Genomic DNA, 12,847 nt, shown 5'->3' with positions numbered 1-12,847 from the left:
ATTACAAATACCTGGAAATATTTTTAATTCCCCCAAATAAAAATTTAAAAGATCTCAAAGTTTGAACTGATTTGCATTTATTTATTCATTTAGTTAACCAAAGGCAATCTATTTTGTACTATATCTAGAGTTTTGAATTCAGGATTCCCCGGTTTTCAAAGTATCCTGTTTGTTAGATAAATTAAATTCTAATTAGTATATGTGCTGCCAAAGTGAGCACTGTTTGTTGGGGAATTCTAAGAGGATCTTTCACAATTCCATAAATTCACTTCATTCAGTCTCATAGCAGCGTAACCACAACTGGCCATGCCCTCCTTTTTTTTTTCTTCATCTCTGGCCATGCCCCCCTTTAACACCCTTTTCTTCAAGCACTCCCCATGTGTTCTGCCCACTTCCTGTAGCCTTGCAGGATCCTCCTCCACTTTTCCACTCTAAATATCACATTATCCTGGGGCTGGCCCTAACATGCCTTCTTGTCTCTCTCTACACTTGCTCATTAAATAATCTCAACCTCTTTCAGAGCTTAATGACAACCATGACTTTCAACGTTTTACTTCCAGATTTGACTTTTCTGTTGAAATTTATAATTGTGGAATTGCCTTGTAGGCATTTTAAACTTGGAATGCTTGAAATTTAATTGTTGATGACCCATTCCCACCAGCTAAACCCACACACACTCCTGCCCCAGAATTCCTACATCTCACCCAGTTGTTCAAGCCGAACTTCTGAGTCATCTTCATTCCTCCTTCCCCCAACCACAAACAATTCATCAGCAAATTCTATAATCTCTTAACATACCCCAAATCTACCTTCTTCTTGCCATCTCCACAACTGTAGCCAATAGTCAGCCTCCTTATGAACATTTTATTCTATTCTTGCCTCCCACCCCAATATCCATTATCCAGAAAGCAACTAGGCTGATTTTTTAAAAGCAAATTAGAACAAATGATACCTTCTGTGTAAAGTCTGATAATGCTTTTCCAGTACTTTGTCATGGGCTAAGATGCTCCCTAGCTGATCCTTTGCCTCTCTAACTCTGTCTTCCCTTCCCACTGCCCTTCCCACCCAACTTCTGCTCCATGAACTTACCAGCTGGTTCTGACTTCAGGATGATTATGCCAGGATGATCAAAGCCTATTACTGTTTCCCTAGATCTTCACAAAGCTGACCCTTTCCTGTCATCTAGGTCTTAGCTTGAATGCCATCTGCTCATTAAGGCCTGCTATGACTACCCACTCTAAAGCAGGCTCTGTTGCTTATTTATCAGGGACTTTTATTACCTAATGGCTTCTTGTTTGTTTTGTATCTCTCTGTACCTAACAAAAAGAAAGTTCTATCCATGAAACCAAGAACCTGTATTTAAGCACTGTATCCCTCAAATTGTGTCTGCAACACAGAAAATGCTCCATAAATATTTGCGGAATTACTGAATCTAGAGATACCTACCTTTTTATACATCTATGAAGAATTCTAATTCCCTTTGCTATGGGATGCCCTTTGTTGACTTTTGGGAAGGGGCAGAGGGAAGGAAAGCTCCTGAGACCAAAGAATGGTGTTTTCAGTTAAAACTATCTTTAACATCATACTTCAACCAAAATGAATCCAATGTAGCAAGGGAAATAAGAACATGCTCAAAACTGGCAATTACCAGAACGTCAATGAGATCATTATTATAGTATTTATATGTATATTTAAAATTCTACATCTAAACTCTTTGAATATTAAAAAAAAAACACTCATCTAAGATCTAAGCTGACTTAATGCACACAGCTATATCAGATCTGGCTAAACATGGTGATTTCTAAAACCATTAAGTAAAACATTCTCTTGTGATACCTACTAGTTCATGATCTACTCACTAATCCAAAGTGTCACAAAGCACAGCTCATCTCCATTCTTGGATTTGTAAAACTGAAAATAATCAGACAACTTCATTACTCTTAGTGGTGTAGAAATTAAAAATCATCTTTGATTCTCAAGGCATGTTTTTTTTTGGCTTTAGAGAACATGTAGCAGAGATGAGTGGCAAATAGAAAAGGAAAATCCCAGAGCTTTTGTAGATCTGTTGATGTTACAGAGATAATGCAGGTCAAAGCAGCCTTTTGTTCCACCTTTCATGTCTCAGTATATGACCAAGTGGATTGGGTCATATTTTTGAGTAGTGGAAAAAAAAAATGCCTCAAGCTGCCTGCTTCTTATCTAAAGGAGCTCTTTGGAACAGGCTCATTTCTCAAAGCTGCCCTCAAACTGGAAACAACTGCTTAAGTCTAGCTTCTCAGAAATCTGAATAAGAAGCTCAGAGCATCAACTTCTTGCCTCAAGCAAGCTTCCTAGAGCAGGAAATTCCATGAGCCTTGATCCCTGGCCCATACCCATCAGAACCTACTGGCTAAACAAACATGCTTCTCCTCATAGATCAGCATTCTACTTGTCTATTTGGGTTTGTTTTGTTTTCTTTAGAATGTTAAAAAAAAGTGTTTCATGTCATCTTCTAATTTCAAAATATTAGTGCTATATATAAGCAGAGAGGTGGTCAATCCTTCAATAAAGATTTTTAAGTTCTCTCTACTTTTCTTCTCTATCCCACCCTGTCTCCATGTCCTAACCCAAAGAAGCAATCCTCACTGCTCAGTTTTTAATCCTTCTGAGCTATAGCAGAATAAAGGGAAAGGCATGCATGTGCAGATAGCAACTGCTGCATAATATCAGATCATGCTATTGTAAAGGACTCTCTCATCCCCTTTCAATGGATTTGGGATGAATGAAGAAAAGTTCGAGTCCTACACAACAGGGAAAATCTAGAATGCTATTACCAAAGAAATCTTGGTTATATCTTTTCATCAGCATTGTTGAAGGGGCTATAAACAAAAACAGGTTATGAGGTGAAAGCCCATGCACTAATCTAGGTGTTCACACCCTCTCCCCCACCTTCCAGTGTGAATAGGTTGCTAGATATTAACTAGGAAGGTGGAACAGACTAGCCCAAGATAGCCAAAAGAAAAAGCTACAGGAGCCACTGTACTCAGCCACTGAGTCAGGACCCTGGCACATCCCTGCCCACAGAAGGTGGTCTATCCATCCTTTGACAAGTGCTGGAGCAGAAGAGTCTTTTAAGTTCTGAAATAATTTCTGCATTGTCCTCCTAGTGTTACATCTCTGTAAAGCAGTGTTTCCAGAAGGGTGTCTGCATCAGAATTGTACTAGGCTTTTCCTGAAAATGTAGATTCTTGGTTTTTGCTCCGCATCTAATGAATGAGATCCTGGAGAAAGTATCTTCATTTTTATCAAGCTCTCTAAAGAGAATCTTATGTCTGTTAAAGTATGGCCACATGGTTCTAGATCATTTACTTATCACCTTTGCTATGTACCCTCTTGGGTTAAACCATTAGGAAGAGAAGTATGAAGGAAATTTTTTAAAATAAATTCAAGTCTTTTCTGTGACACCTACTGCCATGATCTCATGTAAAACACTTAACTAATCAGGGCCATTCTTTCCTCACTGGGAGCTTGTAGGGACTGAATAAGCTTGAGGATGAAAATGCACCTTATTAACTACAAACAAATTATGTGATTTACGATAATTGTTACTAGCACATTATGTGTTCATATAATACTCCAAGGCATTCCTTTGGAAATAAAAAGCATATCTAGCTGGACATAATCTCAACTTTCAGCAGGTGGTTGGTCTTCTTCAGGGTAAAGTTCTCCAATTTGAAAGAATAGTACCTGTCAAATATTACTGAGAACTTACCACACACTGTGCTACATACTGGAGGGTTTCTTCCAGGTCATCTTCAAATTAACTCAAATTAGAAAACAAGTACAGAGGAGAGAAGTCACTCATCAAAGCTGAACATCTTATTAGCGGTGGGTGTCACATTCCACAGCCCCTTCACTTGACAGCTACATTATTAGAATGATCATCATTTCAAACTAACAGAGTGTTGGTCTTTAAGCACACATCTGAATTAGCATTTCTTGAGTAAAATATTTTATCTCTGAAACTAGAGAAACACGATCAACCACCTAACACTTCACTCTGCCAAAGGCACGCGTGAAAATTGGCCATAGGTGTATCAACTGAAAGCCTAAGAAGTAGCACAGCAGTTTTAAGTCTCTACCAACAAAAGGAAATGTTAATTTTCTGTCAGAACTATAATGGCAGAGAGTGGAGTATGCCTCATAGAACCTTGAAATTTTTCACAATGGTTCCTGTGTTCTAGCTGCTGACAGTAACTTCAACCTTTATATACAGCCTGCCAGGTTGCTACTAGATAGAAGTCTGACAATGAAATTCACATGAGACTGTTCTTTTTAGTATTTTCTTTTACACTAAAAAACAATGAAAAAATTGCATATTTCCTTTTGCCTTTCTTCAACAGTCTAATTTATTACAAAGAAAATTGGTGCAGAAAAAAGGTCAATCTACAATGGCTAATGATTTTGAAACCCTTAACCAGTAATTGTTTTGCAGCCTACAGTGTTCTGGTTGAACACTGTGATTCTTGAATTAATCATTTTTATCCACGTTTGGGTTTGCATTCTATCCCCAGTATTGTGTATGCATGTGTGTACTCTAATTCCACCCTGGCTCACAAAAGGCTTACAGCCAAAATCTGATACTGTCAGATTGAAAAGGCCTTGCTTAGCAAGTCACGTGGAGCCTGGCTGAGAAGTATGGAATGCTGGATCCTTTCCCCATGTGGCAAGGATGCCAGCTTCCCAGTCTCACCCTGAGCAGTGCAGCCAACATCTGGGAAACATAAAATTTTGGAGCTCTTGTTTATGATACTTCCTGCTGTGTTCCTGGCACATCTGAACATGCTGAATATTTAACTCATATCTGAAAACTTATTTTTGTTGAATATTTGCTTTTTCCCCCTTTGGTGCCTGCTAGTGATACTCTTAAATAAAGGGATTCTTTATATATTTTTATGGAATAGTACATCTGTCCTTTGGTTAATCTCAGCCCTGCTCTATCATTTATGACACTTTCTCCCCCTAACAAAAACACATTTATCCAAATTTACATCTCTGTAACAGCTTATCAACAACTTTTAAAGAAGGTATATAAAAATAGTAACATACTACGTTGAATCAATTTGATAGCAACATGTTCACAGGAATAGAAATTAGAACAAATCACCATTAACGACTTCTCTTTATGTAAATAAAGAATGGTACCTCTCTTGTTTGCTGAAAGAACAGACAGGAAGAATGGGTAGGGCACAACTGTACAAACCTCAAAAGTGGTTGTCATTGTGGGCTTATAGGACACATGGTTGGCCCTTCTCAGCTCCTTTATAGTTTCAGCTGGCATGGATTTAGAAAACCCAAGGCCACTCCAGGTATTTGTGGGTGTTCTGACCTCCGTCACCACTGGTTTCTTTAACATAGCTTTGGGAAACAGAACATAAAACAAATGTTTGGTATTTTTAATGTTTTTCTTAAATAAAATGTTGACGAATGTTGTTTCTTTGATAAAATGTAAAGAAATTATCACTGAAAATTATTTCTTAACATAAAATGCCTTAAAACAGCTTCATAAAACACTCAATACCAAGTAAACTGAAAAATGCTACATTATTTCTTAATTGATCTCATGCTATTCTAATCAACAAAATACATTCAACCTCAACAAAATGTGTACAACTTGAACCTAAACATTCTAAATTTCTTTTTATGAAGGTACAATTGCTCAATTCAACATGAATACTAGAAAACCTTTTATGGCTCTACTAAAAAAATATATATTATATATATATATTAATATTATTATATATAATTATATATTATGTTAATATATATTAATGTATATTAATATATATTAATATAGATCATTAATATAGCACAAACCTTTAGTTGCTAATAGTTTCTTTTGTTCATAGTCAAATGCCTGAAAATAAAACAGAAAGTATCTTTATTGCCAGTCTATCCAAATGTCATGCCAACACTCCATAATTACGAACAAAGGTTTTGACTATAGTCCATGAATCCGCCTGGGACACATGCTAAGCTTTGCACCACAATGTGAATCCAGTGCAAGTCTGATACATTTCAACATGTTTTCAAACTAATTAATTAGAATAAATTAACTACTTCTGACATGACAGTGATAGATTTAGAAATTTTCCTTCAAAAGAAAAAAATATCCTACTTACTGTGAGTATTTAATGCACTAGGGCCAATATATGCTAAAGTATAGTGAATAACCTAAAAGTATTAGGGCTAAGTTTCAAAACACGCATCTCCCAAATGCTTTCTGGTTATCTACTGGCCTCTTTGTTTCTGTACATCCTCTCCTCATTTAAGTAAAGGATGGCATGAAATGGGATGATGTTAAGATAACTTAAGAAATTATTTGGCCTAATTGGCATAGTCTTTGCTTTTGAAGTGGGATAAATGACTAATGTCTAGCTTTGATCTGTAATGACATTAAGCAATACAATAAAATTAAACCTAGTTACTTTTTATTGTACAGGACTAGGAGGTCATCATTCATTCTTTCCATTCATACTGAATAAATGAGTATTCAGTCAGTCATGCCTAGTAGGGACCAAGGCAGGGCATTTTGAAGAAATTAGTCCAGACATAGCTACATCTCAAATGCTACTTCAGTGTTCTCAGATCTCCAATTTAGGGGATAGCTAAGACTTAAGAATGTCTCAAAGGCCTACCAGGAGGGCCAAGAACCAACTAGGGAGAGTTCTTTTGACCCTTCCTCCAGGAGGACTATACCATCATATATAGGGTGCCCATGTATGTTGCAGTCTGAAACAGGATACTTCTGAGAGTGAAATGTGCTACACATAAAAATTAGGCCAGAATTATAAAAGTCAATGGGCTGATCCAGACAAACCAGGATGTGTGATTAACTCCAAGAACATGACAGTAAATCAGGAGAGCCAGGTTTTTAGATAACACAGGTCGATAATGTTTTTGAAATCCTAGGTCTAAAATGGCCTTGGGAATTAAAATCAACTTGTAATGATTAATGTCTATTGGTAAGGTGTGGGGAGATCTTAAATTCACTTGTTCAGTAAGTATTTATTGAGTGTCTTCTGGTTAAAGAGACTGTGCTGCTCTTTGTGGAAGAATATAACAATGCACCAAAAATTGTCTAGACCCTCAAAACATATAATCTTAAGTGGGGATGGGTAAAAGAAACAACTAAAATTAGGAAGTGAGAAAAGTGTGAAGAGAGAGCTGGAGATACAGCATTCCAAGAATGGTCAGGAGACAGAGATCATTTTTAGCTGCAGGAATCATCAGTTAAGTCTTCAATCTCTCCCTCTGTCAATGCTTGGTGACTATTATCATTCAGTTCTTAGTGACTTTAAAAGTTAGCTCTTCATTAATGACATACATAAATCTATTTAAGTTGAAACTCTATCACCAAGAACATTCTTATCCATCCCAAAAGAAAGGAACATGAAAATGATTCACTGTAGATGTAAACCTGACAGAAAAGAAGCACCAGATGGACAAAAATTAGAAAAAGGGATAATATAGGGGATTAGAAATTGCTTATGTAAGAAAATTTTAATTTATGTGAACTGAAAATAAATCCACCAGAGAAAATGTAAATGTTTTATTAAAACATTTATCTAAAAACTCATAAAAATGTTCAAATGTGAAGGATTAAAAAAACAGACAAACAGGCCTGAACTATAGCTTTCACTAACATCATAAAAGTATAATTTAGTTCCATGAGTTAATTTCTTTGACATACCTGTGATAGCTTGTTTTTAGGATTCTGTGAAAAGTTATGCCCTTCTTTGGGAGGTTCGGGGAGGGTTGTGGATAACACATCTTTTACTATGAAGTGTAGGAAAGTCTACCTAGCAATTCTGATACTGAAATAGGATGTTTATACAAATCTCTGAAAGCACAAAGTACAAAATCTTTACCTTTCATATCGTAGTTTATACGGAAATCAAATTTTCAACGTTTATTTATTTTTGGGACAGAGAGAGACAGAGCATGAACGGGGGAGGGGCAGAGAGAGAGGAAGACACAGAATCGGAAACAGGCTCCAGGCTCTGAGCCATCAGCCCAGAGCCTGATGTGGGGCTCGAACTCACGGACTGCGAGATTGTGACCTGGCTGAAGTCGGACGCTTAACCGACTGCGCCACCCAGGCGCCCCCAAATTTTCAAATTTCATGATCAATAGTCCACTCTGAATAACTAGCCTAATACTTTTTTTTTTTTTCAACGTTTATTCATTTTTGGGACAGAGAGAGACAGAGCATGTACAGGGGAGGGGCAGAGAGAGAGGGAGACACAGAATCGGAAACAGGCTCCAGGCTCTGAGCCATCAGCCCAGAGCCTGATGCGGGGCTCGAACTCACGGACCGCGAGATCGTGACCTGGCTGAAGTCGGACGCCTAACCGACTGCGCCACCCAGGCGCCCCAAGCCTAATACTTTTAAAATGGATAGAAAGAATATCCCTGCTTAGGAAATAATCATAAAATTCTCTCAACTAACATAGTCATCAATAATATTTAGCATTTACTTTCAAAAACCTAAAGCTTCAGATTAGTTATTTTTATAACTATCTAAATGACACTAAATTTATCATCTCCATTAAATAGATAGAAGAATATTATATTTACCCAAGACTAAGTCATGAGGCAGTAATACCTAAAAATAACAGCTTTCACATGTATGTAAACTTTTTTAAGTGACCGATAAGTGATGTCATTTGTGTAAGATACAGTGATGTAAAACATTTTATGTCAATTTTAATATTGTATTTTAAAGAATTCTTCTTGGTTAAGCTAACTCCTGCTTTTCATTTTTAACATTTATGGCATACCAATTCCTAACTATTGTGTATACATTTAAATTTAATTTTGACTACAATGCAGAAGGAACCCCTAATTCTGCTCTACTGTTAACCATTCACTGAATTTCCCATTCCCTAACCCAACCTCCTACATTTGGAAGACTCTCATTTTTTACCATTACCTGCATGTTGACATATGATGGCCTTGGGGCCAGGCAAGTCCTTTCAGAGTTCTGCTGGGCAGCTGCAGCCCTCTCAGCAGCACGCTCACTTCCAGGAGCCTTTTTGTCAGCCAAAGGGCTTTCTGTAGCACTTAGTTCAGGATCTGAGAGCAGTCTGTCAGTACTGCTGTGAAACAGTTTGGAATTTAACACTCCATATTTATATACAAATGTACTGAACATCCCCTATGTGCCACATTTACTATACATCTATACCACTGTCAGCTATTTATATGTATTATTTCATTTAGTCCTCACAATCCCTCTCTGAGGTAAGTAGTAGACAGATAAGGGAAGTACCTTACCCAAGGTCATACCTCTGATAAATGGTAAAGCTGAAATTTGAACCCAAGCATATGACTCTAGAGCTGCAGTTGAAATGATTTCATGATACACTTTGATAAACATTGTATGTATGGCATATTGTATATGGTACATACAGAATAGACACACAGACAAGATTTCTAATTTGCACATATCAAGAAGATAGCAATGAGTCATGCATGCGCAGTCTAAAAAGAGTCAATCTGAAGGCATGTAGATTATCCAATTTGTGTATGTGAAATGCATATGATATTGCTGACAAATCTAATAAGATACAGATAGCAGATAAATAAGTATTTCCAACACCTGTTCAGGGTGCATGGATGAACATAACAGGGCTCCGTAAAATAGGAAAAATGATCTGAATTACAAGATTGGTAATGCCCTATACCAATGCACCTCAAGTTCAAATCTAATTCCAGGTTAAGCTTAAGTAAAGGAGAAATAAGAAACAGTATTATTAGTCAAAGAGCTGATCTGTTCATTCATTCTTTCTTTTATCACTCACTATTATATCATGCCAGGGGATTCAGAAGAATTCATAACAGGCTATTGGAACAGAAGAGGAGGAGCAATGAACTCTGTTTGCTGACAAAAGTTCACAAAGGCTTCACATAGGACATCAGAACTGGAATTTAAAGGGCATCTGCAGGTTTACCAGCGTGAAGGACAGGAGAACAGCACAAGCAAAGGAAAGGAAGGAGGTAATGTGGACAGCTGGTGCATTTAAAGCCAGAGTGTAATAAGATGAGACTTGTGTGTTCAAAAAACTGCTGGAAGGAAATAAAGGACTGACTGAGCTGCTGAGAGGGTGGAGGAGGGAGACTGTTCTGGAGGTTGCAGCTTAATTCAGATGAGAAGTAAGTTCAGAACACACTTAATGATGAAAGGAAAAGGCATTCCCTTCAAATGCTTCAATACAGGGAAAAAAGCAAATTTACCTCTCTAACCTATGCTGAATAATGTTCACTGTGGCTCTTAGTACCATGTGAAGAAAAACACAGATAAAGCAGATTTGGACAAAATGGGAACAGTAATTAACTGACAAAAGGGTTTATAAAAGCAAAAAAAAAATTTGGTAAGAAAAAGAGGAAATAAAAATATAAAGGCTATATTTAAGATATTCTCCTGTAAGGATATACAAGAAAACTAGTAAGACAGTAGAGGAAATTGGGTGGATGGAGATGGATGGGAGCAAAACCTTTAAACACAGAAGCTTTCCACTGTATTTTTGAAGTATGAATAGATTGTCTATTTGAAGAAAATAAAGTAAATGGGAAAAGAAAATAAAGTAAGGATAACACATCTGTAACTGTGCTATGGTAAGGAGAGTTACAGTTAATACATTGTACTCACTGTGGTTTATAATAAATAAAATCATGAAACTGTCAAATATTTATTATCAAAATTAGCAATTAACTACCTTGAAATAAGGAAGCCATAGCTTAAGTTAAAGACTCAAAGCAAAATAGAAAATTCACAGCAGGAAAATTTCTAACAGAAAAATCAGAGAGTAAATATTGCCCTGCTAAAGTTTCAGAACAATAGGGATGGGTTTAGAAGACCCAGATATAAACCTAGCCAGTTACAGAGAAGACATGAGTGAAAATTACCAGATGCTATTCCTTAATACAATTTTTAAAAGGAAAAAGAAAAGTATAAAGAAAAATAAAAAACACTCTTGGAGAAGATCAAATCCACTTGATCCAAAGAACACAAACTACCAACTTTAAAACAAACTCAGCCCGTTACATTTTATTTCAAAGGATCAAGGGATTTTAAAGATTAAAATACATACTGTAAGTGTGAGTTTTTCGTGCCCTGTAATAGTTCTACTGTCTGCCTTTTGGCACAGGAAACTTTGGAGGGACCCATCATCTGTTTCAGGTCACCCGCATTCCCAGAATGGGAAGGACTTCGAGGCATGCCTACTTCAACAAAAGCATCGTTACAACCTGCAGAAGGGATAAAGTGAAAATCCAAGTGTCAGCTTATCGTCAACGACCACTTGTGACGGAAACAAATCAGAACCCAACTCTAGGAAGACCCAGGCATACCAGCTTTCAACTGCAAAGAAGGCAGCTTAAATTCAAGCTGTCTCAAATTTCACCCAAGATGAAATGTGAAGAGAGACCCTCATAATTTTTAAAGGATTATTAGGGGTGAAAGGGTTATAAAAAAAAAAGAAATAACTCTACTTGGAAAAAAATCACGTGTGTACATTTAGTAAATTGACGCCTTCCTCTTACATAATTACACTTCAATTTAGGAAGTTACAATGTAATGGGAAGTGATTTCTTTCTGTGGGAAGTGTTTTTCAGTTTATCTTTTCCATGTTCTTTGGAATTTTATTCAAGATGTCTTTCTGCATCCTTGAGGCAAGATGAGTCATAACTGGTTAGCAAAACCAACTTGAAATCACTGCAGAGACTTTTTACAACCCCCTTTATCCAAGTAACAGACCAGGCTGAAGTTCAGAAGGGAAGATACCTTCTGCAGGGTTTGATTTGGGAGATGTCTGCTCAGATCCAGTTGTTTGTCTAGATGGATCACTGTGATTCCCACTCAGTACTTTTTCTCCAAGTGATGAGGTGGATATTGCACCATATTTTATATTTGGAGACTAAAATAATAATAGAAAATAACATACAGATATGGTCACAATTCTAAAATTCATTGCAGGTGGAAGTTTAAACATATTACCAGTGGCTTATCTCTTAGAAACAGCATAGATCACACTACTCTAGCAAAGGACATTACCTGTGCATGTCCATTTAAAGAAGCAGAGATTTTTTTCCCTTCTGTCTGCATACTGTTGATATGGACATCAACAGGAGTCAAGCCAGGAGGGGGAGATGGAGCTGTGTGCCCATAGGTGGGCACTCCAGACAACAAAATATTGGTTAATGTGGCTTGGGCAGTAGATGGAATCATAAGATGTGGTATAGCAGAAAAACCTGTAACAACATTTCATGAAGACAGATATTAGACTGGAAAAAACTCAGATTCAACAAACATTACTTTATTATTTTCAGAAAAACAAAAAAACCCTCATTTTTTTGCTATAAATTCAGAAGAGAATTCTATTTTGATACCTTCTCTGTAAAAAGGTTTAACATTACTATAAAAACACAAAATAATGTTAAAATGGAACAAGACTTTAGAGAAAATTTAATCTAAGCTCTTCATAGTACTGATGAGGAAACAAGCTAGATTTAGCATGTCCATATGACTACCAAGCACATCTGTCCGAATGGAACCTACATTTCTTAATTACCAGGTCAGTGACCTTCTGGTGTCTTTGCCACTGCTTCCTGCTCATTGTACTCTTCTTCCTGATCTGCTTGTCAGGTCTGAAGACTGTATTTCACTTTTATGAAAAACTCACTGCTTTGTCATGCTTCATTTTAACTAATTTACACATTGGGGAATTTGTGTTTACCTGCAGTATGCTTTGAACCATAATTTTTCTCTAAGGAAACAGAGCCATTAGTGAATTTTACTTAAAAA

General features: G+C 36.8%; 1 protein-coding gene across 1 annotated transcript in view; it reads right to left on the bottom strand.

Moving 5' to 3' along the window:
• Positions 1–12,847, bottom strand: part of BICC1 (BicC family RNA binding protein 1) — a 287,220-nt gene that overhangs the window by 15,098 nt on the left and 259,275 nt on the right. The window contains exons 12-17 of the mRNA XM_045437456.1: positions 12,098–12,294; positions 11,828–11,960; positions 11,136–11,292; positions 8,975–9,140; positions 5,857–5,896; positions 5,243–5,397 (exon numbers count right to left, since the gene is read on the bottom strand). Of these exons, the coding sequence (XP_045293412.1) occupies positions 5,243–5,397; positions 5,857–5,896; positions 8,975–9,140; positions 11,136–11,292; positions 11,828–11,960; positions 12,098–12,294 (848 nt within the window). The remainder of the gene's footprint in view (positions 1–5,242; positions 5,398–5,856; positions 5,897–8,974; positions 9,141–11,135; positions 11,293–11,827; positions 11,961–12,097; positions 12,295–12,847) is intronic.

Source organism: Leopardus geoffroyi, chromosome D2, assembly GCF_018350155.1.
Source record: "Leopardus geoffroyi isolate Oge1 chromosome D2, O.geoffroyi_Oge1_pat1.0, whole genome shotgun sequence".
In the NCBI taxonomy this organism is placed as follows: domain Eukaryota; kingdom Metazoa; phylum Chordata; class Mammalia; order Carnivora; family Felidae; genus Leopardus; species Leopardus geoffroyi.
Note: the sequence above shows the minus strand (reverse complement) of the source record. Positions and strands in the feature narration are given on the sequence as shown.